At 39.5% G+C, this 25,543-nt stretch overlaps 1 protein-coding gene and 1 long non-coding RNA gene across 3 annotated transcripts; both read left to right on the forward strand.

Moving 5' to 3' along the window:
• Positions 1 to 240: 240 nt before the first annotated feature.
• On the forward strand, positions 241 to 1,553 carry LOC130919054 (uncharacterized). Its single transcript, XR_009063880.1, has 3 exons — positions 241 to 797; positions 991 to 1,126; positions 1,347 to 1,553. It is a non-coding gene; the product is annotated as an uncharacterized LOC130919054 (long non-coding RNA).
• A 15,537-nt stretch (positions 1,554 to 17,090) lies between these two features.
• LOC130919047 (piggyBac transposable element-derived protein 3-like) lies at positions 17,091 to 21,874 on the forward strand. Of its 2 annotated transcripts, none has more exons than XM_057841438.1 (2): positions 17,091 to 17,552; positions 17,892 to 21,874. In XM_057841438.1, exon 2 carries the CDS (start codon positions 18,744 to 18,746, stop codon positions 19,800 to 19,802), a length of 1,059 nt encoding a protein of 352 aa, XP_057697421.1. In that variant the 5' UTR covers positions 17,091 to 17,552; positions 17,892 to 18,743; the 3' UTR covers positions 19,803 to 21,874. Both variants share the same exon structure in this region, with proteins under 2 accessions (XP_057697421.1, XP_057697422.1).
• The last annotated feature ends 3,669 nt before the right edge of the window (positions 21,875 to 25,543 follow it).

Below are 25,543 nucleotides of genomic sequence, written 5' to 3' on the forward strand. Positions count from 1 at the left end.
ATATTGTATAAAAAAAAATAAGAAATGTTGGAATAAATAAATAAAAATGGAAATAAATAAAAATTGAAATTAATTGAAATTAATACATATAAATTGAAATAAATATTGACGTGGAAGCATTTTAATGACAATGTAAGAGCCATATTCCTGATATGTCTTATTATATGTAATTTTACTCCTCGCCACTAGAGAATGTCAATCGCGTCTTTCCACTGACCTGGAATCTATGGAGGACCAAAGCTGCCAAAATTCAAAATAAAAATAAAAATAAATCAATCAATAAAAAGCAAAATAAAAACGAAAATAAATACTAAAATAAGAAATATGATACAAAAATTAAATATAAATACAAAAATAAATGTGGAAATAAGTAGCTAATTAATTAAAAGTAGAAATAAAAATGAATATATATACAAAAATAAGAAATTACATTAAAAATGTAAGAATAAATACAAAAATAAATGTGGAAATATATACAAAAATAAATATATTGATTGAAATAAATGTCAATCAATAAATAAAAACGCTTTGCCTTATATTGACTTATTTCATTGTCAGCGTCAACTTGCAAGTGGAAATGTAATTCAAATGAGGAGGCGTTCCTAAGGGTGCCATGGGTTGAACTATTCGCTTATTGGTTGATCGACGTTCGATTTCTGAAATCTACTAGCCATGCCTGCCACAGACGACAGAACGTGGGTCTGAAAGTCAGGGAAATAGCCGCCCTAGTAGTCCTACTTGGTGAGAAGTGATGGAATATGCATTATCCACCATCGAATGTCAAAGCATGGTATAAGGTGAGTTTGTATGACAGTGGCACATTTTAAAATGAAAACTTGGTTATTCGTATGGCATGCTGCACTCTCTATATATCTGACTGCTACTGGTATCAAAGCTATTTGAAACTGCTCCAGTGTAGCTTAGCAGAAGTTACAACTAAGTTCTCATGAAAGCAAACGATATTCCTGCTCACCATAACATTGTTTTTAGAGTCTCTGGCTTGAATAATTCCACTGACATCGCAACGTTGGATGCTGGGTGATTACAGGGATCCCAGGATCTCATCCAAATTCTGGGTTCAGAATGATGCAAGGACATCTCTGGTTCCGACGTACAAAGGTTCAGAGTAAGTGAATGTCATTAATAATTTGACTTGGACTATAGTTCCATTCATTCAAATGAAGTTTTGTGTTTAAAAAAAAAAAACAAGCCGAATCATGACTTTGCCATCAGGGTTAAACCATTTTGTTATTTCAAGTCCTGCTTAAACACTAGAAATTACTTCTTCAGCTTTTATGCAATGCAACTTCTTAAATTGCAACTTGTTTTCCTGTTTTTTCATGGAGGACTTCGTGTGCAAGAATCCATGCCACGTCTGGATCCACCGGGAATTGTCCGCGCACTACAACTACAAACTGTTCGCCTGTGCCACCCCCCAACAGTCAAAGGCATAGCTATGGCAACCATAAAAAACACCAAATTACCAATTTAATACGTACCTTGTCCTCATCCAACCGATTGCCAGACCTTCCGTAGCCGCTTGGACTCCGACCTTCTCGTCTCGTCCCATTATTTTACGAAGCAAGCAAGCAGAAGCAGAAGGAAGGCAGACATAACTTCGTCGATCGAGAGGATCACTTAAATGGCATGTCGATTGACCAATGGGTGAATAGTTCAACACGTCGTACCGCCCCCTCATTTGAATAACATTTCCACTTGCAAGTTGGCGCTGACAATGAAATAAGTCAATATAAGGCAAAGCGTTTTTATTGATTGATTGACATTTATTTCAATCAATATATTTATTTTTGCATTTATTTCCACATTTATTTTTGTATTTATTCTTACATTTTTAATGTAATTTCTTATTTTTGTATATATATTCATTTTTATTTCTACTTTTATTTAATTAGCTACTTATTTCCACATTTATTTTTGTATTTATATTTAATTTTTGTATCATATTTCTTATTTTAGTATTTATTTTCGTTTTTATTTTGCTTTTTATTGATTGATTTATTTTTATTTTTATTTTGAATTTTGGCAGCTTTGGTCCTCCATAGTTAGGAGGGCAAACAGTTTTTGACTGTGTCTTGGTGCAGCGTGCAGGAATGGAAAAAAATTAAATTAAAAAAATTGAAATAAATAAATAAAAATGGAAATAAATAAATATATATTGTATAAAAAAAAATAAGAAATGTTGGAATAAATAAATAAAAATGGAAATAAATAAAAATGGAAATAAATAAAAATTGAAATGAATAAAAATTGAAATAATTGAGTTATTCCTTTTTTCCTTTTATTATTTCAGACTGGTTTTATATACTTCTCGCCCTGTGGAGTTAAATTCCTCATTTGTACATCAAGGAATATTTTGGGACAATTTAAGGCAAAATAAAGCCATTCTAAATCAGCAGTGGTTTTAACGCCTTGATTCCTGTGCTCTGACTGGCACACCAGGCCTGGTTACAGTTAGTCCTTACCACGAACTAGCCCTAGAACCTCACCTCACGAACAGTGATAGTTAACAACTTGTATGAAAGAAGGGGAAAAGCAGGGGACAAAAAAGAAATGAATTCAACTGTTATTAAATTCACCATTTCAGCTTCTGACTTGAGAGCAACAGGAGGAAACGTAAAGTAAAAAGGTAACTCACATCGGTTTTGGTCCTGGGCCGAGTGGTTCTGTTTTGTCCTCTCTCTCTGGTAATCGTTCACTTCTGGTGCTCTCTCTGGTAAACGTTTTTTCACTTGTCGTTGACTTCTAGTCTGTCGAGGTTTTAGGTTTTTTTTTCCCTCTCTCTCACACACTCTCTCTCTCTCTCTCTCTCTCTCTCTCTCTCTCTCTCTCTAACATTCATGCAAATTAAAGAGTTCTCTGAACTTGAAATGTGCGGCATCTACTTTCCTCATCACTTTACGCAGGGATTTGCCAGCACCTTTTTTTGGTGTGCGTGTATTTTTACACATTTGTCCATTAATCAAAACCAACCACAGACTGACACATATTGGTCAATGCACAACAGACTGTAGTTATCTTATCAATAACTGGCACATCACCATTTTGACTCATTAAATAGTCTATTGCCTTGCAAAATTCTAAACTTATTCCGGACAAGTCCAATGACTCTCTCAACATGAATTCTCACATGGGCAATCTTTCGTGTCATTTCTATGTCAGTGGGCGATAACTGAGGTTTTCCACGTGTGTAAGCTGGAACTTTTATTTCTGCACATTGCAGAGCAACACTGTCTGATACATTGAAACCACGGTCAGCAAGAATGAGATCTCCTGGTAATAGTTTATTCAATATCCCACAATTTTCTGTTATGAATTTATCGGAAGCTCTCCCACCCCAACCATCTGAAATGAAGGATATTGATCCTTGAGGGGTTATGCCTATTAAGTATTTAACCGTGTTGTGGTGTTTGTAGGTGCTCCATGTCTGTGCTTTTGCCATTAAACCTTTTGGTCTTTTGATAAATATTTCAAAACAATCAATTATCACAGCTGTTTTGTTTGAAAAGTGAGTTCGAAACTCCATGGGCATGGTTTTCCGCAGCTCTTCCCTTTCTGGCCAATAGATTAAAAATCGTAACCTAACATACAGTACATGTATAACTACAGAGAAGATTCGTGACACAGTCGAGGTTGATGTTCTAAACCTATATGCCAGTTCTTGCACCGGAAGATTTAATTTCAGCCTCATTAATGTCATCAGTAGTCTCTCAAACACTCCAATGCGCATGTTTTTTGTGTCAAGAAAAGGTAAAACTATGTTAAAAACAAGCATGAGGCATTCAAAGTTTGGCAGCCCAGTGTAGTAGTTCACCTTTTTATCATTACCTTTAAAGCCATCCTGTGTCAACAGCAAAGACTCCAGCTCTGCCCGTAATGCAATGCTCTCTGATAAGAGTCTCTGGACTTCACTGTCTTTTTGGACTTGAATTACTTTGACGATGGAGCTGGTGGATGCTTCAGCGCCATCAGTACCGGCTAGACCTTCAGGAGACGCTGGTTGTGCAATGTCCACAGGGGTGTGCTGGCAGCCATCCTGGAGGTGAAGAAGAGCACTGGCTGCATCGTTCCTCATTTTGGTTTCCTCCCTTTTTGATGTTCTCTGAAATCAGTTTAGACAAAAACCACATAGGCTGTTCATGTTAATGACACCAATGTTAAACATCAAATCTTCATAGCTGAGAAAAAAACAAGTGACATTAATACTGTCAGATGAAAACTGTGACAGTGATGTGTCTATTGTTGTCCTTGATAATGACAATTATTAGTACTAGAGGGCCCAAGGAGCCATTATATATGGAGCCATTATGTTGCCATATAAGATTACTGACAAAAAACCTGAACAGCACTGGCAGAAAGTCATATGGGCTTTACAGGCTACAGTCAGACACAGAAAAAAATAATGATCTGGGGGTTTGAGAATTACACATACCTGATTTGCTTTCTCTCAAGCTCAGCATGCTTTTGCATAGATTCTGTGGGCGTCATCTCCTGGAGTTTTAATGTTGGCGCCCAGTCAGGATTTGTTCGGTCGTACATGTTGGCAGGGCGACCTGAACATCGTTTAGAGAGACACGAATAACATCAGCTTAGTATTTCACTTATCCCCAACATTACTAATTAAGAGAAGGTTGCTGTGTGATAAAGGCTAAAAACCAGCGACACACGGCAAGAGAATCGGCAGGAGCAAAACTTTTTGTCTAGGAATGTGCTCGTTCCGCGTGGGGTCTCTCGTCTGTCTGGAATTTTACCAACCAATCCTACCGTGTGTCCCTGGCATTAGCTTGCTTGCTTGCCTTACGCTAGTACTTTTCTGACACTCACATATGACAAAAAACACACTAGATTTTACCTGTAATGAAGTGGTCCGAGCAGACCTTGGCATATTTCGAGGGTTCATCTTTCCTCTTCATATTTGCTAACCAGAGACGACGACGTTCCTCTGTGAGCGATTTTGTGAAATCTCCTTCATGTCGTCTGACCTTTGGAATGGAGTACAGTAGTGATGGCCAAATGAAGCCTCATGAAGCAATGAAGCTTTGCAGCCAATTGGTTTGCACATGTAGCAAAGCTTCATGGTGCATGGCGCCATCAAGTGGTCTAGAAGCCCAAGAGGTCAACATTGTTAAGAATTCAATGGCTTAAGACAAAGATATGAATGTGCTTGTGTTAGTAATTTAGTATGTGAACAAAATACAACAAGTGCTAAGGGTAATTTGTTATTCATTTTTATTTAGAAATAATAGCTTTCCCACAGTGGCTGGCTTTAAACAGTTGTTGTTTTTTTTTGGGGGGGGGGGGGGATATTTCACCAGCTTTAGAAAATATTATTTCACAAGGCACAAATGAAGCTGGGGTGCAGAGAAATGTGTGAGTGCCAGTTTATATAAATTTGGGTAGGTATTCTTTTGTGCCTCCCAGTACACTAATGGATTGTTCATTCTGTTGATGTTTGGTTCAGATAGGTACACACACACACTCACATTTATATTATAGTAGTTTTTCTCCCTTACCTTATTGAAAGCAATCAAATCAAAATGTTCCCATACAGGGGACGATCGCTCTTTTCGCGCAGGTTCCATCACAAGCAGGGCTGGACTGGGACAAAAAATCGGCCCGGGCATTTTGAGCCGAGACCAGCCCACCAGGTATTGATGAAAAGACAATTAAGCCTATGAATGAAAACAAACTTTCTTGTGACAATGCTTTCACACTGTCTTGTTGGTGTATATATACTTAAACATAAACTTAAACATACACCATCCTTCCAGTCCCAATATTCTATACAGTACTTAGCGGATATCAAAAGGCTGCATGGTCTCGTTAACCTCCTGAACAATGTACAACGTATGATGGGATCCTGAAATTAGGACAGGGATTAATACGGAATAGAGGTGAGACATGATCATTGATGAATATATTAAAATGAATAAATGACAGATTTAGTGATTTTTTCATAGACTATTTATTTACTGCATCAATAAAAGAGCAAATAAATATATCCACAGAATAGGTCCTCAAACACGGAGACCTTTAAAAAGTGAAAGGAGACAGAGGAAGATAAGTGATAAAGAATAACACTTTATGGACTTGTATGATCACAGTACTGGTTTCTAGAAAAATCTGGGAAAATAGTTGCATCATATACTCCATATAGTACTTACTTAGGGCAAACTCCTGGACAAACAATGAACAAAGTATGATGGGATCCTGAAAAATAGGACACAGAGTTGAGATGAATATTAAAATGTGTAAATTACAGACTGTAACTATAAAAACACTCAGAGAGCACAGACCTGTTTGTATGTCTGTACCCTCATCTGTTACCTCACCGTGTCAAAAAAATGTGATAAGCCCCTATTTTTCTCATGTACTGGATCACAGTACCCAGAATATTGGCAGAATTCAAATCATAATGTGTCATTTCATAGCAACTACCATGGCCATGTCCTGTATTTTTTTTTACAAGCAATCTGGGCAATTTTCTTGGCGTTGCATACACATATGCTGAAAATCGCCCTATCCTGCAATGATAAAGAAGCCTTAAAAAAAATCCTGGATCAAGACAGCGATCCGGATCACCTCTAAATCTAAATTGAATCATCCCTTCCTTGTCCCAGAGTGGACATTTCCCTAAAATTTCATTAAGATCCGTCCATAACCTTTTGAATTATGCCGTACACAAACAAACCAACTTAGCAGAAGTAATTAAGTGATATTTTCACAGACTAATGTACTTACCATATCAATAAACAGTAACCTTGAACCTCCACTGCAGCAACACTTTGCACAGCAACACCAAATGCTTCCTCAAACATGGGAACCTTCAAAGTGAAAGGAGACAGAGGTGAAAAAGAATGTCACCTGATGGACTTGCTGTGATGATCACAGTGCTGGTATTTTTACTCAGTTGAATCATGTATTCTATACAGTACTTACTTACAGGAATCCAAAAGTCTGCATGGTCAAGTGAACCTCCTGAACAAACATAGAACATGATGGGATCCTGAAAAAAGGACAGAGAGGAACAGAGATGAGATGAATATCAAAATGTGACCACGGCAGCCTTCCAAAAATGAGTGACAGCACCCTATAAGAGACAGTGAGAGGTTAAGGCTGGAAGAAAACAGCTGTTTGTATATACAATATCTAATTCTTATATTCATCCCACCTAGTGTCTTATGCATATGAGCCTATTGAGATGCACTAATTCTAAGTAATTCTGATATAAGCATTTTCTGAGCACGTTACGTGTTTGTAAGATGCAAAACCTTTTCTTTGGACTGTACTTTGTGCAATGACAAAGTCCAACTTGGCCAATTGAGACCACTCATAAACTGTCATATAGTTGAGATTTCGCACTTTTGACAGAAGTTTGAATGGAAACTACCAGGCTAGATCTGCATGCACAGCTAGCTAAATTGCTTAACGGCCTAATTATAACTACTGGCGGTGTTAAGAGTTAGCGAGCGCAATGAAAATAAACTACACCCACGCTTAATTCATATCTGAACCAGATAGACTGCAGTTCAAAACTTCTTACCTGAAGTTCAGATTCCCCTCCACTCGGACCGCCGGCGGCCGCGGGTCTCTCCTCCTGCCTCCCCTTCCCCTCATCCACCTGACGGCCACTCCCGCCATCGTAACCTGCGGTTGCTGCTGTCGCTGAAGAGGAAGCTCCGCCACCGGCAAACATCTGTGTTATTTTAACACATTTAGCGGCATCCGCATGAAGGGCTTGTCTCTTTCTATCTCTAATTTTTTCCGCGCCTCCTTTCCTTTTCTTGTAGTTATCCTTTTTGTTTATCTCCTCTCTCTGTATGTCTGAGTGATCAAGAGGGAGGGGCATCGGCCCTCGTTTGTAATTGGTCCAGCCCATTATACCAATCTTGACTGATGGGCCGATCTACCAGTTTTGAGTACCAATGTGATTAATGCCGTTAGGGAAAAAAAAAAAAAAAAAAAATCAGGACCGGCCCAAAATAGTGACAGGATTTGTCGTTCACTTGAGTAAACGAATCCATTCCGGATCGTTCAGTAAAAAGATTCGTTCAAACGAATCGTTCAACGAATCGTTCGCCCCCCTCATCTCCCTCCCCGCCCAAATGAATCGTTCGGTTAGTGAACGGGAAGTGACGTTGCCGAACGAATCACCAAAGACCGCTTCGCAGTATAACTGAATGGGAAGTGACATTCTTGGTCCCTCCCTCTCTCTTGCACACAGGCTCCTCATTGACCGAGTAATGAGTGACAGGCAATATCATTCTGCTTTCACAGACAGCCTCGTCTCCCTCCCTCCCGCTGCTGCAAAAGCGAGGGAGAACTTCCGCGTCGTCTGTCCTAGTTCTATAGGCTCAAAGTCATGGCTCGTGCTTGCATTTCGATTGAGGACACGGTTAAACATTTTCCTTTTGTGGGGAGAGCGGGGGGTTGGGGTTGGGGGCGCACGGACTTTCTTTAGCATGTTCTTGATCACATTTAACGCAGCATGCTTGCTGTCACGAAAATAAAAATAAATCGAAAGTTTAATTTATAAATATGGAACGACCAACACATCATATTTACCTCTCGCTCTGTTGTATTTTTGTTTTTATGCTCATCACTATTATTTTTAGTCACTATTGTTAAAACTATAAGTGTAAATAGCTAGTTGTCGAATGTGCTGCTCTGAAATAAAGACAATACTACATTTTGATATTTGAGTTTAATTGCAAATTAGTATTAAGATGATCGTATTGAATTTTTGCACTGGTATTAATAAATAAAATAATCCGGTCAACTCCCCTGTCGTCCCCGCATCTCAGCTCGTCAAATGCTGACGAGAAATGATTGCTTGCTCTTTACGATGTCGCCTTTCTACCCTCATTAGTCTGTTAAGAAAAATGTAGACATATTGCGACATCTCCCGTGTCCGCGTGCGTTGTTTTGGGGCGCTTGAGTAGCGCATGATGGACGGATTGACATAATTTGTCAAACCAACCGACACGCTCTGACACGAAAAAAAAAAATAAAACACTCGGAAAAAATTGACATGTATATACAGTTTCATTGCAAATCAGTATTATGGTGATCGGATTGAATTTTTGCACTGCTATTAATAAATAAAATAATCCGGTCAGCTCCCCTGGCGTCCCCGCATCTCAGATCGTCAAATGCTGACGAGAAATAATTGTTTGCTCTTTACGATATCGCCTTTCTACTCTCATTAGTCTGTTAAGAAAAATGTAGACATATTGCGACATCTCCCGTGTCCATGTGCGTTGTTTTGGGGCGCTTGAGTAGCACATGATTGACGGATTGACATAATTTGTCAAACCAACTAACACCTGACACGAAAAAAAAATAAAATAAAACACTTGGAAAAAATGGACATGTATATACCGTTTCATTGTAAATCAGTATTATGGTGATCATACTAAATATTCTTTTTTTCTGTGCACATATGAGGTAAATATCGCTGCCATGAAGCCTCCATATAGTGACAGTTCTTTGCCCCCTTCATTGCCGTCACGCGACCGCAGCTCAGCTTTTGCTTGCTTCGTAGCTACCCGTGTTTTAAATTACTGTAAATTTGATAGTATGTCGTAATAGGTAGTCGCGAGTCTGTTGAGAAAAGTAGTACACTAAACCATGCTCGCTAGATTTGTGTGGTGTTTTTGTCTTTTTGAGCTGCATTTGATAGGCTCCACGTTAACAAATATGTGACAAAGTCCTTTCCTTTCATTTTTTGATTCGTTCACCGCATAGTCATTACTGGAAAGACAACTTAGCAGCAAGCTAGGTCAGGAACCGGAGGACCCAGTCACTGAACGGGAAGTGACAAAACTCAGTCTTGCCCCCCTGCCTGCACGCTGGCTGCTCATTGGCCACACGTGGAAGTGAGTGACATACGCCCTGATTCTGTTTCCGGTCCCTCCCCTGCCCGCGATGAGGCTGGCGTCTGATTGGTCGTGTGCGATGTCAGAAGACGCTGCCGCTTGCTCAACGCCCTCCCACGCAGTGAACAAGCATCAACTTCATAGAACGAATCAGTGCAGATGGTGATTAGTTCGGTCTCGTTCACCCAAACAATTCGTTCTAAAAGAACGAATCGTTCGCGACCGATACAACACTAGCCCAAAATCGCCATCGGCCCACCGGGCAAATGCCCGGTATGCCCGATGGCCAGTCCAGCGGTGATCACAAGCAAAGGACAATGCTCGAAAAAAGATTGCACCGGTTGCACTTGTGCGCACAGATGTAACAAGTACAGGAGCCCGAAATCCACAAAATGTGAGATAACAGGCGATCGCCATTGCGTTTTGCAACCAATTTATACCGTAGTCTGTCCTGTTTTTGCAATATGCGCCAAACGTTGGATCACTTCCGAAGTGTCATTATTCAGCCGACCGCCGGCGAGGCTTCCCACGTCATCATTTCCGGGTTTTGCCGAAATGAAGCGCGCCTCGCTACAAGCTTCGTGGAAACCCCCCTCCCATTACTCGACACAAGCTTCGGAACCTCGGCTCATTTCGTCCCATCACTAGAGTACAGTCCAATTTTCTTCGCCCCATCTGCTCTGTTAACACATCCACGGACCCAACAATATAAAACCATCATGAGAGCTCTTGTGTTATTGCTCTTTTTGCCTTAAAATATGGCGGCGCAGGGGCGGATATGACGTCAAACGGAAACGGTGTATGCCCGAGTCTGCTCCGACCACTTCGTCAGAGGTATGTTAGCCAGCCAACTTTTTTTGTGGTTGTGCTTATAAGACATTAGGTTGTTGTTAGCAGTGATCTGTTAATTACCGGTGGTGTAATATAGACTTATTTGGGACTTTTTAGGCTGCCGCAGCGCTTTGGGTGAGGTTGACTCGGTAGACTGGGCTCCAACGGTCAACCTCGGTTACCAAAAAACTAAGTCCAAATCAGAGGCATCCCTGAAACGAGAGCATAGGATGAAACTCAAGGAAGACCAACAGCGACGGTCGGAATGTGCAGAGGCTATGTTGGATCTACAACAGACAGCTGAGAGCCCGAGTATGAGCCCGGACCTGAGGCAGACAGCTGCGAACTCAAAACCGATGCAGCTAGCTGACAACTCACAATCAGAGGACATCAGTGGGAATGGGACATTAAATAATCTAGGTAAATTATTGCAGTCCTACTAAGGTGTGTAAACAGCATTAATATCAAATATTACAAATGTGATTGACAGCAGATTAAGACTGTCAAAGTTGCATATTCATGAATTAACTTAATTATTCATATATAACCAGTAAATGATTATTGCTTGCTATACCAGATTGTAGTACAAAGTGTAGAGGGTCGGAGTGGCTTCATGGCCGCGCCGTTGCATAACTAGACCTTCCAGGCATCCTAGCACCTGGGGTTTTGGACTTTCGCCTAGCCCCTCGAGGACGACTTTTCCATCCGAGGACATCTTCCAGGGCCACAGCGGTGCACAACTGGAAGTGTTTGGACTATTCTGCTGATTGTTTAACGTTGCATAACTAAAAGTGTCTGCATTATTTTGACTGCTTATATATTATTTTGACTGTTTATATGATTGTTTTGATTGTTTGCATAAGCTCTTGCTCCACACACGTGTATCACTTAAGTTCCACCTACATGCACACACATAGCCAATAAAAAACCACATGGGTGTCGCTAGCTTGCTCTCCCCTCCCTCAGGGCGGCGCCCCTTTGTTCAGGGAAAACCCCTAAATAAAATACCAAGGAGGGTTTTTTTCCTTTAGATCAATCTTGGTGACGTACGAGCAGTGTTGTTAATTTTACTTTAAAATAGTAATTAATTAGTTACAAATTACTTCTCCCAAAAAGTAATTGCGTTAGTAACTCAGTTACCTGAATGTAAGAGTAATTAGTTACTTGGCAAAGTAACTAGTGATATTTTTTTTTTTCTCAAAAAAAAAAAACCCCAAACAAACATAAAAAACAAACAAACAAACAAACAAAACCAGGTCACACAATGTGAAGTTTAAAGGATTTGGGGGACAATTGGCCCTAGCCCAATTCTTTACCCTCCACTTAACTAGACACAAGGGTATTGCGATAACTAGCTAGTAACCTTTGCTATGTGTGGAAGTCATTTAAAGTTGTGAATCAACCGTTAAAGTTGTTAAAATTGCTCTCGTTATTGCATTAGTTCCCTTCTGTCTACTTTAAACATGTGTAAGTTTTAAAACTGTTTCATCATTTAAAGATAGATTTAAGTTAAGATTTTGCCGATTTAGAAGCATTTTAGATTTAAAAAAAAAAAAAAAAAGTTACTTAGGTTCGCTAGGAAGGATCTCTACATCAGGGCCTTCCTGAGAGGTCTACTGCTTTAAGATGGCGGCTGTTTACTAACGCATGTAGTCCTTAAAACATGTTGGCAATGCAGCTGTGTCAGTTTTTGCATCTAATTCTATAATATGATATCTACCGTGCCATGTGGGCGTAGTTTGTCGGCTATGGCTACAGTCAGGTATTATTGGAGCCACCTAGCATCGCGGTTGCAACGGCGTCTACCCCACTGCTGCTCTGCTCTCGTACCCGTGAGTCCGTTTCTCTCAGACTTTTTTTATTCAACCAACTTAGTAACGCATAGTAACGCACGCCTTTCCCGCCTCAGTAACGGTAACGGCGTTGCCAAGATGAGAAAAGTAATTAATTAGATTACTCATTGCTGAAAAAAATAACGCCGTTAGTAACGCCGTTATATTGTAACGCCGTTATTAACAACACTGCGTACGAGTCACATGTTTGACCTCCTTGGCCAAGAAAACTGAGTGTCTTCTCTCCTTATTTTTGGGCAATTTTACAATGTCTACCTAAGGATCTAATTTTGAACTTGACATTTGGGAATCACATTATCCCAAACGCAGGATCAGGCAAAATCCTTTGAACAAAAATATCATGGCGGTTCCACACAACAAAGTCACAGTACTCAGCATCTACGATGTGAAGCTGTGCCTGAACTTGGTAATAATAGTCATGACTCCGGTTCATTATGACATTTTCCCCATCGTTGATGAGGCAGAAGCCCTTTCCTCCAGCACACAAGCGCAGATTGGCCTCATCTTGGTGAGAGTGTGGGCACTAAAATCACAGTGAGAAAAATGTGAATACATTAGCAGATATTTTGTGCCTTTTTGCTCTGTTCACTGATTCTTATGGAAAGAGGTAACACTAATAGTGCTGTTAACTATGGCCCGACCTCGTCTCCACAACGACTGTCAGACTCACGTCTATGATCGTTAAGATTTAATGCATGTTTGTTAACATTACAGCAGGTACTGCTAGCATCTTAACACGTCAAACAATAAATGAGTAAATACTCACCCTGGCAAAGACCAATCGATGATTATCGCGAGCCGTTTAGTACCGAGGTGATTTACCCACCCGCTGACAAAAAAATTATATGCCTCCAGACTTTTGTAGGCTTTCATCAGCTGTCTGGTGTAGAATGAGGTCAGTAGGACCAGATAGTTCGTAATAGAACACCGGTAAATCTCGAAGTTCTGTCGAAACTCGCTCATTTTCATAACATACGGGTCGCTTCCAACATATTTGCTCATTAATTTTGTATATCTTCGTTTTGAAATTGGGTCTAAATCCTTACAATACCGACTCTCCGCAAGTTTCCTCCTTAGACGCATTCTCCATTTTAACTTCCTGCCCTCCGTCTGAATTCGCGCGTCATGACAGTGACGTAACTGAAACCCTCCTGTTATATAGACCCTACCCACGTGACGTCACAGCTCCGCTCTCCTGAATGGTACCGCCCACTTGTCCGTCAAAACATAGTGTTAACCTGTTACGGCTACGTACATTTCTCCTATTCACGGCGTGTTTTTCTGCTCCTTAACATTAATAATCAAAATGGTGAAGGCGTGTGTGGCTGTTGGTTGCACTAACAGAGAAGATGGAAGGAGAGACTTGAAGTCTTACCGTATTCCGAGGGATCCAAAGAGGAGAGCGAAATGGACGGCTGCAATTCGACGTGAAAACTGGGCACCAAAAAATCACCACAGACTATGTAGTAGTCATTTTATATCCGGTAAGATGCATTTAAGATATACTTAGGGGGTTTGGGGCTGACAAATAACCACAATTAAGATCATTGCGAGGCTAATCGCCGACAACATACGACGAAGTACGACATAGTTTCAAATTCAAGATGTTTGTGACTTCCCTTTCTTCCACCATCGTTATTTTTTTGAATAATATTTAGCTGGTACCAAGTGAAAGAAACTGGCCTCGTCTACGGGGCTGACAAATAACCACAATTAAGATCATTGCTAGGCTAATCGCCGACAACATACACGTATGTATGTCGTGAGAGTGCTATCGCTAAACCATATAAACATTAAAAGCCTTAACTCCATTGACAAACGACATGAAATACATTAGACTTGACAGTGGATGTTAGCAATAACAAAAGATTTTGAATTATAAATTTCGTAACTCACCTTTCCAAGCACAAGATAGATTCCTGCCGAATTTTCGTGGACGAGGACCTGCTTCACCCAACCAGCAACGAAGTATTTATATGCTTCCAAGCTCTTGAAGTTTTTCATATTTTCATGAGAATAGGCTGATTTAGTGTGGACAAGATAATTGTAAATATCTGCGTAGCAGATGTCAGGCAGACAGGGCGAAGACAGTGGGTCGAAAAACATCGATTTGGGCATCAAATATGGATCTGGCGACCGTATAGAACGAAGCTTTTCCTCATAACGCCTTTTATGCAACGCATCAGTGAGTTTACGGCATCCGAAAGCACCGGGTCTTCCATGAAATGCATTTTAAATTCCGCCATCAATTGAAAACAATGCTAATACAGAGTCAAAATGACGGACTAGTGGGCGGAACCATACAGCGAGCACGTGGTTTTGTGACGTAGGTGGGTAGGGTCTATAGACCCTACTCACCTACGTCACAAAATGGGCGTGTCGCTGTTTCCGGCCGCCATACTGTACCTCTTTTTCAGACCTATTCTCATTGTTTTCAATTAGTCGAGCAAGTTATAAAGCAATTCATGGAAGCCCCGGTGTGATCTGACGCTGTAAACTCATTGGATCCGTTGCATAAAAGGCGTTACGTGGAAAAGCTTCAGTTTATCCATTCGCCAGATCCGTATTTGATGCCTAAATCGATGTTTTTCGACCCGCTGGCTTCGCCTGACATCTGATATCCTGATATTTACAACTATCTTGTCCACACAAAATCAGCCTATTCTCACGAAAGTTTGAAAAACTTTAAGAGCTTGGAGGCTTATAAATGCTACGTTGCCGGTTGGGTGAAACACGTCCTCGTACACGAAAATTCGGCAGGAATCTTGTGCTCGGAAGGTGAGTTACGAAATTTTCAATTCAAAATCTTTTGTTCTTGCTAACATCCACTGTCAAGTCTAATGTATTTCATGTCATTTGTCAATGGAGCTAGGGCTTTTAATGTTTATATGGTTTAGCGATAGCACTCACTACATACATACGTGTATGTTGTCGGCGATTAGCCTAGCAATGATCTTAATTGTGGTTGTCAGCCCAAAACCCTCTAAATATATATTAAATGCATCTTACCAGATATAAAATGACTACTACATAATCTGTGGTAGTCGTTTGGAGCCCAGTTTTCTCGTCGAATTGCAGCAGTCAATCGCGGTCTCCTCTTCGGGTCTCTCGGAATACGGTAAAAATTCAAGTCTCTCCGTCTATCTTCTCTGTTTTTGCAACCGACCGCCACACACGACTTCACCATTTTGATTGTTTAATGTTAACGAGCAGAAAAACACGCCATAATAGGAGGAATTTACGAAGCGCTAATGCATTAACATGAGTAGTATCCGGACAACATGGCACGGGGGCGCGGCTGTGACGTCACGTGAGTAGGGTCTATAGCGTACCGCAGAATAATTGGCGCGAGAAGTGGGGTGTTGAGGGTGCTGCAGCACCCCCTGGTGTTAAACCGAGGCTTATTGGACCTTTTATTTGTCAAATGTGTTCATGTGTCATTGCCGTCTAGCTGCAGGGAATTGCATTATAGTACACGGGCGCTTTTATTTCCAATACAAAAGCTCCTAAACACACTGTTATAGAACGCTGCCTTTGTAGTAGCCTAGTAGTAGTACGTAAACTATCCAACATGTATGGAGAAAATGCGCAGTCATGAGAAATTTGGACCAAAACGGCTCTTCTTGGATGGGGAAAAACTAAAAAAGCTGTGAGTGACTTCCAGCGCCGCTGCAGTATAATGTCAGATTGTAGTAGCTGTGGAACTCAAAATGTTGACTGTACTGTTATGGACTATGCACATTAAATCATTAGTAACATTAAATATAGCATAATACACCAAAGTATATCAGTAGGTGTGTCTTTCTGATAGTTTTCTTCTAGCCTTTTTACTGCAACAACATAATACAAACCTGAATTATGGCTTTTAGTTTTGGTGTGCCACCCCAAGATTTTAAGTGGCCCCGTCTGGCCACCCCTATGAACAATTTCTGGAGGCGCCCGAAAAGATTCGTGGACGGAACAAGGATTTTATGGACTTCACTGTAGAAAAATGTTTCCTTTTTATCAATATGATTGTTCAAATAAATGCTTATTCACTGTTGTGCTGCCTTATTTTTGCCAGACCTGTGTCTTTTAAATATTGTTTTTTCTTGAAATACCTTTGAGCAATAATTGGTCTATAGTGGCATGGTATAGACGTGACAAAAAATCTCTCCACTGATGACATGGATCCAGAAAATAAAAGTTGGTTATAAACTGTTTTCCAATATTTATCTATACTGTCCGATTGAAGATGCTATTCGTGCGCTCAGGACGTTGGCGCCACCGGGTGGTGGTAAAAAAAAAAATATTTAAAAACTTGGCGCTGGTCCCCGCCCACTAGTATTCGCCGTCATTTGCCAGGAAGTCGTAACCGACGAAAACGAAAGCAAACTGCCAAAGTGAGCAGGTTAGCCAGTCTTGTCATCATTCCAAGATGGACTCAAAACGGCACAAGATGGTGAAGATCATGGCGCTGACGGCCTTCTTCCTGGCACAAATGGACGTCGCCGCGCCTGGTAAGTGCGCTTTTTTCCCCCAGACCATCATCACATCGAAAGACGTGCTTTGCCAGCAACGAAGTAGATTTCGGCCAGTCGCAAGTCATTAGGAAATGATCGTCGCCATTGAAAAATAAACCGGTTTTGCAAGTCTGTTCTAATCAAATAAGTCAAGTATAAGTACAGGATAATAAAGTAGATCTTTTGGAAGGTTTTGCCGTCCACTTCAAGAAAGAGTAGTTTGACTTCAAACTAAAATGACTCCATTAACCTCCTACGACCTGGCGTCCACATGTGTGGACATCACATTTTTGGTTGTCAAGACTACAATGTTAAATTTTGGACTACAAGGGCCTGGCGTCCACTTATGAGGACGTTAAGCTTCCACCTAGTAGTGGAAGAAGAGTGTAACAAAGCACATGTCAAACTCAAGATGGCTGACAACCCACCCAAACATTCTGATGGCTCCTCCCAATCCAAAAGTCGACCAGGTAAAAAATTCAAACAAATTTCATGGCTGATTCTTGCTCAGATATGTTTAGAAGTGTTCAATGTGTGTTGTGGAAGTTAAATTTTGCAAAAGTAAAAATTGACGTTTTACCATGCTGCTAAACTTGATGTACACATATGTGGACAGAGGGACTTAGTTTTGATGGTTTTGTTGAACATGTCCACAAATGTGGATGGAGGGAGTTGATTTAGAATTTGTATTTTGGGATGATTTTGTTAGAAAACATAATTTTATACAGTAAAAACAAATATGTCATGTTTTATAAATAAATATATGTAGATTTGTTTTTGATTTGAAACAAAATGTTTTTTTTCCCTAGAGTGTTATTCTCTGCAACAAGTAATGAAAATGCTGGGGTTAATTGGTGGAGAAAACTCTGAGGTGGAGGATTTATCAGATATCGATGATCCTGTGGGAGATGCTGAATATCAACCTCCTCCCACCAGCAGTGAAGAAGACAGTAGTGGGTGTGAGGACCCCGTGCCACAGCCCTGTCAGCCTATCAGGGGACGCAAACGTTTGTGCGAGGAATACGAGGGATATAGGTCAGATCGTGACATTGCCACATCACGCACCCCCAGGCGTCGCTCTCAGACACCGCAGGAAGAGGCTGATGTCTCAGGCAATGTCTCTGAAGATACAACACCAGGACCCAGCCATGAAGAACAGAACAACAAAGGGCGTGGAATGCGATGGAAGGCTTCTTCGCTTACCCCACATCAACCTCCGTTTGACCACGAGGAGGAAACTGTTCATGACAGAGAAGGCTGGACCCCCCTGGACTACATACAACAGTATATTGACACAGATTTGATAAAAATCATTGCAGATTGCTCAAATGCTACATCACTGTCTAGAAGTGGAGATCCACTCAACACAACAGCTGATGAAATTTTTCATTTTTTTGGTGCCTGTATTTTGATGTCTTGTGTACCATATCCTGCAATCAAGATGTATTGGTCTAAATCCTTGAGATTCCCTGCCATCACTGAAAAGTTCACACGTGATAGATTCTTCCGACTGAGGAGGTCACTCAAAGTGCTCATTGATGAGGATGTTCCAGAAGATCTGAAAGTGTGACAAGTTCTGGAAGGTGAGGCCTTTTCTCAACCGCATTCTGAAAGGCTGCAAATCTCAGGCTCGGCCACAGTGCGTTTCCATTGATGAACAGATGATTCCATTCACAGGAGCTTGTCCATGTCGACAATATCTGCCGATGAAACCAAAGCCAGTTGGCATCAAAAACTTTGTTTGCGCAACATCAGATGGTATAGTACTGGACTTTGAGATTTATCAAGGTGTTGCTGGACTCCGTGAACAAGTTGAAGAACCAGGGAATCTGGGTTTGGGAGGCTTGGTGATCGATCATCTGTCTCAGACTCTGCATCCTAATACAAATGTGTACTGCGATCGATTCTTCACATCTATCCAGGCAGTGGAACACATGATGAAGAAGCATCTGTATATAACTGGTACAGTTATGAGGAATCGAGTTGCTGCTGCAGCGCAGAAATTGCCAAGTGACAAGACCATGAAAAAAAATCGAAGAGGAACCTCAGCACAAGTTACCAATCTGGATGGAAACATTTATGTCACCAAGTGGTTTGACAATAAACCAGTGTTGATGATGTCTACTGTACATGCGAGAGAGCCAGAAGACACGTGCCAGCGATGGGACAAGAAACTGAAACGGCATGTGACCATCTCTCGACCATTTGTTATCTGTGAATACAACTCCAAGATGGGTGGAGTTGACCTTGTGGATAGAATGATGAGCTACTATCGAATGAGTGTCCGTACAAAAAAATGGACACTGCGGATGCTGATGCACTTTACCGATCTGGCTTTAGCCAACAGCCGGCTACTGTACCGCAAAGACCTCACTCTGAATGACACACCAAAGAAAAACATCATGCAGTTCCTTCAATTCCGCATGGAAGTGGCCATGACCTTCTTGGCTCAGAGAGACAATGACAACTCTGACTTTCCAGAGCAGGAAGATGACACAGAAGTTTCAGTCCAAGGGAAATTGCGTCCAGTGCAGGAAGTGCCCCACATCTCATTCCGCAGTAAGGCTAATGCACATCTGCCAGAAGTGGTACACTCAAAGAACGCATCACGAAGCAGAGCAAAAGGATGCTCAGGGAAAACTCGAGTGCAGTGTGTTACATGCAAGGTGTTCCTCTGCTTACAGGCAGATCGCAACTGTTACGCTGCCTTTCATACATAGGCATGAACATTTTCCCAAGGCAAAAAAATGTTGGAGCACATTTGGTGTGCAAGTTTCATGTTTTATGCCATGTTCAGAAATTGAAATGAACAGTTCAACAGTAGCAATGAAAAACATTTTTGAAGTGTACTTGTTTTTTTTTTTTTGTCCTCCTGCAACTGTTAGCAGCACTTCATATGACTTGCGTAAAGGGGCACAAGTTGTTGCTTTGAATTTTGTTTTTGCACTCGGAAAAACTGCTGCCATGTTCAGGCAACAAATAAAGTTTTGTACATCATTACTCAATTGTGACGTTATTGTGTTCACTCAAATTTAAAACGAATGTCCTCATATGTGGACATCATTTTTCTCAGAAACCACATCATGTAAAAAGATCATTCTTTGTTTTTATAAATATGATGTTTTCCTAAATATCAAAGAGAAAATAAAAATGTATGCCTTGCAAGAGTCCGGGTCTTAGGAGGTTAAAAGTCGTCATCCAAAAAATAAACACTCAAGTACAAGTAAACAAGTATCCCGTGAAGGGAATACGCATTTATAAAGTAACTGCTTATAGTGTGTTTGTTTAATTTTTAAACATTTGTCTTTTTTTTTCTCAGCACAACGTATATCTATTCGAACTGTTATGTTAATAATGTTGTCACCTGTCAAATGACTGAATGATACGGAGCCCCTAAGGTGACATGGAAGACGAAAAAAAAGAAGAGAGGAAAAAAAAAGGTGACGTTAAAAAAAAAATAGTGCCCCTAAAGGGACACGAAAGAAAAAGAAAAAAAACACCAAAGTAAAAAATAAAAAAAAAATGCCCCGGAAAAAAAAGACCCGGATAATTCCACTTTTTTATACGTGCATTTTGAAGGTAAACAATGGCAACAATGGGGCATGATCAGCCGTGGAGCAGGTTAATTGAGTTTTACTTTGAAATAGGCCTAAAATATGATGACATAAGATCAATTCTTGATATAAAGCACGGTTTCCAAATAAGCATAAGACATTTGAAGCGAGTTTTAAACTCAATCGGACATTTTCGTCGGAAAACGTCCTGTGATTTGGCGGTCCTTGTTGACTTCATTCGCTTTCCAAAACTCAAACTGACTTGGAGGCACAACTATTTTCCAACATTTTATTTATTTATTTATTTATTTATTTGCTTCGATGTAAAAAAAAAAAACATTTTTTTTTTGCTTCAACCTCAACTTTTCTTTTTTACTTCCGGGTCTTTTTTTTTCGAGGCTTTTTTTTTTTTTTAACTTTCGTGTTTCTTTTTTTTTTTTTTTTTTGCTTTGATGGAAAAAAAAATCATGTCCCTTTAGGGTCACTATTTTTTTTTTTTTTAGCGTCAACTTTTTTTTTTTCCTCTCTGTTTTTTTTGTTCTTCTTCCATGTCACCTTAGGGTCTCCGTAGTAGGGTCTCCGTAGAATGAGGCCAAAATGACACCAAAATCATTGAATTCCGACTTGAAAAATAGAAGCGAAATCTAAGCCTTCGCTTCCAAAGAGCACGAGTGCCCTCTACCGGTTAAAACATTTTCTACCATGAAATGAAAAAGATCACCACTGCCAACCAAAATGTACTCAATGGTAGCGTTTAGGGCTGTCAAACGATTAAATTTTTTAATCGAGTTAATTACAGCTTAAAAATTAATTAATCGCAATTCAAACCATCTATCAAATATGCCATATTTTCCTGTCAATTGTTGTTGGAATGGAAAGATAAGACACAAGATGGATATATACATTCAACATACGGTACATAAGGACTGTATTTGTTTATTATAACAAGATGGCATTAACATTATTAACATTCTGTTAAAGCGATCCATGGATAGAAAGTTGCAGTTCTTAAAAGAAAAATGTTAGTACAAGTTATAGAAATTTTATATTAAAACCCCTCTTAATGTTTTTGTTTTGATAAAATCTGTAAAATTTTCAATCAAAAAATAAACTAGTAGCCCGCCATTGTTGATGTCAATAATTACTTACACAATGCTGATGGGTGCTGAAGACTATAAAATCAGTCGCACCCAAGCGCCAGCAGAGGGCGGCAAAACTCCATAAAACACAACAAGTGAGCGTTTCACTGTACTGTCATTTAAATCTGTCTGTGCGGGGACTCTGCGTTAATCGCGTCAAATATTTTAACGTGATTAATTGAAAAAATTAACACCCGTTAACGCGGTAATTTTGACAACCGTAGTAGCGTTACTTCAAAATAAAATGACTCAAGTAAAAGTACTAGTCCTCAAAAAAAAAAAAAAAAAAAAAAAAGAAACAACAGGAAGTGACTCTGAACTAGTAACTTTTACTTAGTAACCTTTTTTTTCTTGTCATATTCATAAAATTTAGGGGTGCACGATATCCATTTTTTGACACCGATACCGATATCGATAACTTCCTGCTCCTCAAGGCCGATACCGATACGATAACCGATCATATATATGTATATATGTAATTTTTCAATGTATTTTTTACCTGAGTTTTTGAATACGTTTAGGTCAAAAATACTGGTGGTTGATTCAGCATAGATTTGCCTTTGACCAAACCAGAATTTTCACGATGACATGAACATTATTTTAATGAACAAAACAAAGACGAGAGCAGTTTTGACTTCAAAAAAGTGCTCATATTAATTTTTTCAAATAAATATAATTTGAGTCGATCACAATCTGTACTAGTCAATATCACTGACTTCCCCTGAAAAAAGGGCACTGATCTAAAACATAAACTCAACAAGTATTGTGCTTTGTCAGCAGATAAAACATTCGGTTCCACAGGAGAGGAGACTTTTGTCGTCTTGGTCCATGAAACAACTTTCTTAACCTGGCAATTATAGATCGGCAAGCCTATCAACAACCAAAAGGCCTCTCAAGAACTTGTAAACATAACACTGTAAAATGCAAACATTTGCTAATTGCCATTGTAAGGTTTATGACTCATTGAAGGAAAAATACAGCCTCTAGAACACTAACAAAACTTTGCATACTGGCAAAACAGGAATGGAAACAAAAGCTCACATCCCAATCTGACACCGTGCCAAAAATATTATTAATAGGCCCGATAATACGTAATGTTATTGGGATGACGTCATAATACCTATTATTGGACTAATAATTATCTGACCGATAATTATCGTGCACCCCTAATAAAATTCCATTCCATTCAAACTTTATTCTTGTATTATTATATAGTTATTAGGGCTGTCAAACGATTAAAATTTTTAACCGAGTTAATTACAGCTTAAAAATTGATTAATCGCAATTAATCACAATTAATCGCAATTCAAACCATCTATAAAATATGCCATATTTTTCTGTAAATTATTGTCGGAATGGAAAGATAAGACACAAGATGGATATATACATTCAACATACGGTACATAAGGACTGTATTTGTTTATTATAACAATAAATCAACAAGATGGCATTAACATTACTAACATTCTGTTAAAGCGATCCATGGATAGAAAGTTGTAGTTCTTAAAAGAAAAATGTTAGTACAAGTTATAGAAATTTTACGCAGGCGGTTTTTGCTATGGGCAATGTGGGCGACCACTCAGGGCGCAATCTATTTGGGGGCGCACAAGCGCCCTCGAGAAAAAAAAAAATCCGCTAGTTTTCTAGACTAATACCGCTCATTTCCACGTCAAGTTAGTAGAGTGGGCGCTAGGGCGCCCCTTACTATCATGTCAACTGCTGCTGAGAGTCGTGTGTGTCAGAAGAAAAGGCAGGGGGAGACGGGAGGGGGATCAGCTGCTCGCAACTGATGGGGTGGTTCGCCCAGGGCGCGAAAGTAGCCAGGACCGCCACTGAAATTTTATATTAAAACCCCTCTTAATGTTTTCGTTTTGATAAAATTTGTAAAACTTTCAATCAAAAAATAAACTATTAGCCCGCCATTGTTGATGTCAATAATTACTTACACAATGCTCATGGGTGCTGAAGCTTATAAAATCAGTCGCACCAAAGCGCCAGCAGAGGGCGGCAAAACTCCATAAAACACAACAAGTGAGCGTTTCACTGTACTGTCATTTAAATCTGTCTGTGCGGGGACTGCGTTAATTGCGTCATATATTTTAACGTGATTAATTTTTAAAAATTAACGCCCGTTAATGCGATAATTTTGACAGCCCTAGTGGCGTTACTTCAAAATAAAATGACTCAAGTAAAAGTACTAGTCCTCCAAAAAAAAAAAACCCAACAACAACAGGAAGTGACTCTGAATTAGTAACTTTTACGTTTTTTTCTTGTCATATTCATAAAATTTAGGGGTGCACGGTATCCATTTTTTGACACCGATATCGATAACTTCCTGCTCCTCAAAGCTGATACCGATGCGATAACCGATAATATATATTAGGGCTGTCAAAATTATCGCGTTAATGGCCAGTAATGATTTTTTAAAAATTAATCACGTTAAAATATTTGACGCAATTAACGCACATGTCCCGCTCAGACAGATTTAAAAGACAGTACAGTGGAACGCTCACTTGTTGTGTTTTATGGAGTTTTGCCGCCCTCTGTTGGCGCTTGGGTGCAACTGATTTTATAGGCTTCAGCATCCATGATCATTGTGCAAGTAATTATTGACATTAACAATGGCGGGCTACTAGTTTATTTTTTGATTGAAAATTTTACAAATTTTATTAAAACAAAAACATTAAGAGGGGTTTTAATATAACATTTCTATAACTTGTACTAACATTTTTCTTTTAAGAACTACAAGTCTTTCTATCCATGGATCGCTTTATCAGAATGTTAATAATGTTCATGCCATCTTGGTATAATAAACAAATACAGTCGTTATGTACCGTATGTTGAATCTATATATATCCATCTTGTGTCTTATCTTTCCATTCCGACAATAATTTACAGAAAAATATGGCATATTTTATAGATGGTTTGCAATTCAAATTACGATTAATTAATTTTTAAGCTGTAATTATCTCGATTAAAATTTTTAATCGTTTGACAGCCCTAATTAAAACCCCTCTTGATGTTTTCGTTTTAATAAAATTTGTAAAATTTTCAATCAAAAAATAAACTAGTAGCCCGCCATTGTTGATGTCAATAATTACTTACACAATGCTCATGGGTGCTGAAGCCTATAGAGTCAGTCGCACCCAAGCGCCAGCAGAGGGAGGCAAAACTCCATAAAACACAACAAGTGAGCGTTTCACTGTACTGTCATTTAAATCTGTCTGTGCGGGGACTCTGCGTTAATTGCGTCAAATATTTTAACGTGATTAATTGAAAAAATTAACGCCCGTTAACGCGATAATTTTGACAGCCGTAGTAGCGTTACTTCAAAATAAAATGACTCAAGTAAAAGTACTAGTCCTCAAAAAAAAAACAAAAAAAAAAGAAAAAAAACAAAACAGAAGTGACTCTGAACTAGTAACTTTTACATTTTTTTCTTGTCATATTCATAAAATTTAGGGGTACACGGTATCCATTTTTTGACACCGATACCGATATCGATAACTTCCTGCTCCTCAAGGCTGATACCGATGCGATAACCGATGATATATATTAGGGCTGTCAAAATTGTCGCGTTAACGGCCAGTAATTATTTTTTAAAATTAATCACGTTAAAATATTTGACGCAATTAACGCACATGTCCCGCTCAGACAGATTTAAATGACAGTAGAGTGAAATGCCCACTTGTTAATTGCGTTTTATTGAGTTTTGCCGCCCTCTGCTGGCGCTTGGGTGCAAATTATTTTATAGGCTTCAGCATCCAT

The sequence above is a fragment of the Corythoichthys intestinalis genome, chromosome 7, assembly GCF_030265065.1.
Source record: "Corythoichthys intestinalis isolate RoL2023-P3 chromosome 7, ASM3026506v1, whole genome shotgun sequence".
Classification (NCBI taxonomy): Eukaryota; Metazoa; Chordata; class Actinopteri; order Syngnathiformes; family Syngnathidae; genus Corythoichthys; species Corythoichthys intestinalis.

Bases quoted from the DNA above. Each gene is read 5' to 3' on its own strand.
- LOC130919047 (XM_057841438.1), top strand. From the start codon at position 18,744: ATGATTCCATTCACAGGAGCTTGTCCATGTCGACAATATCTGCCGATG.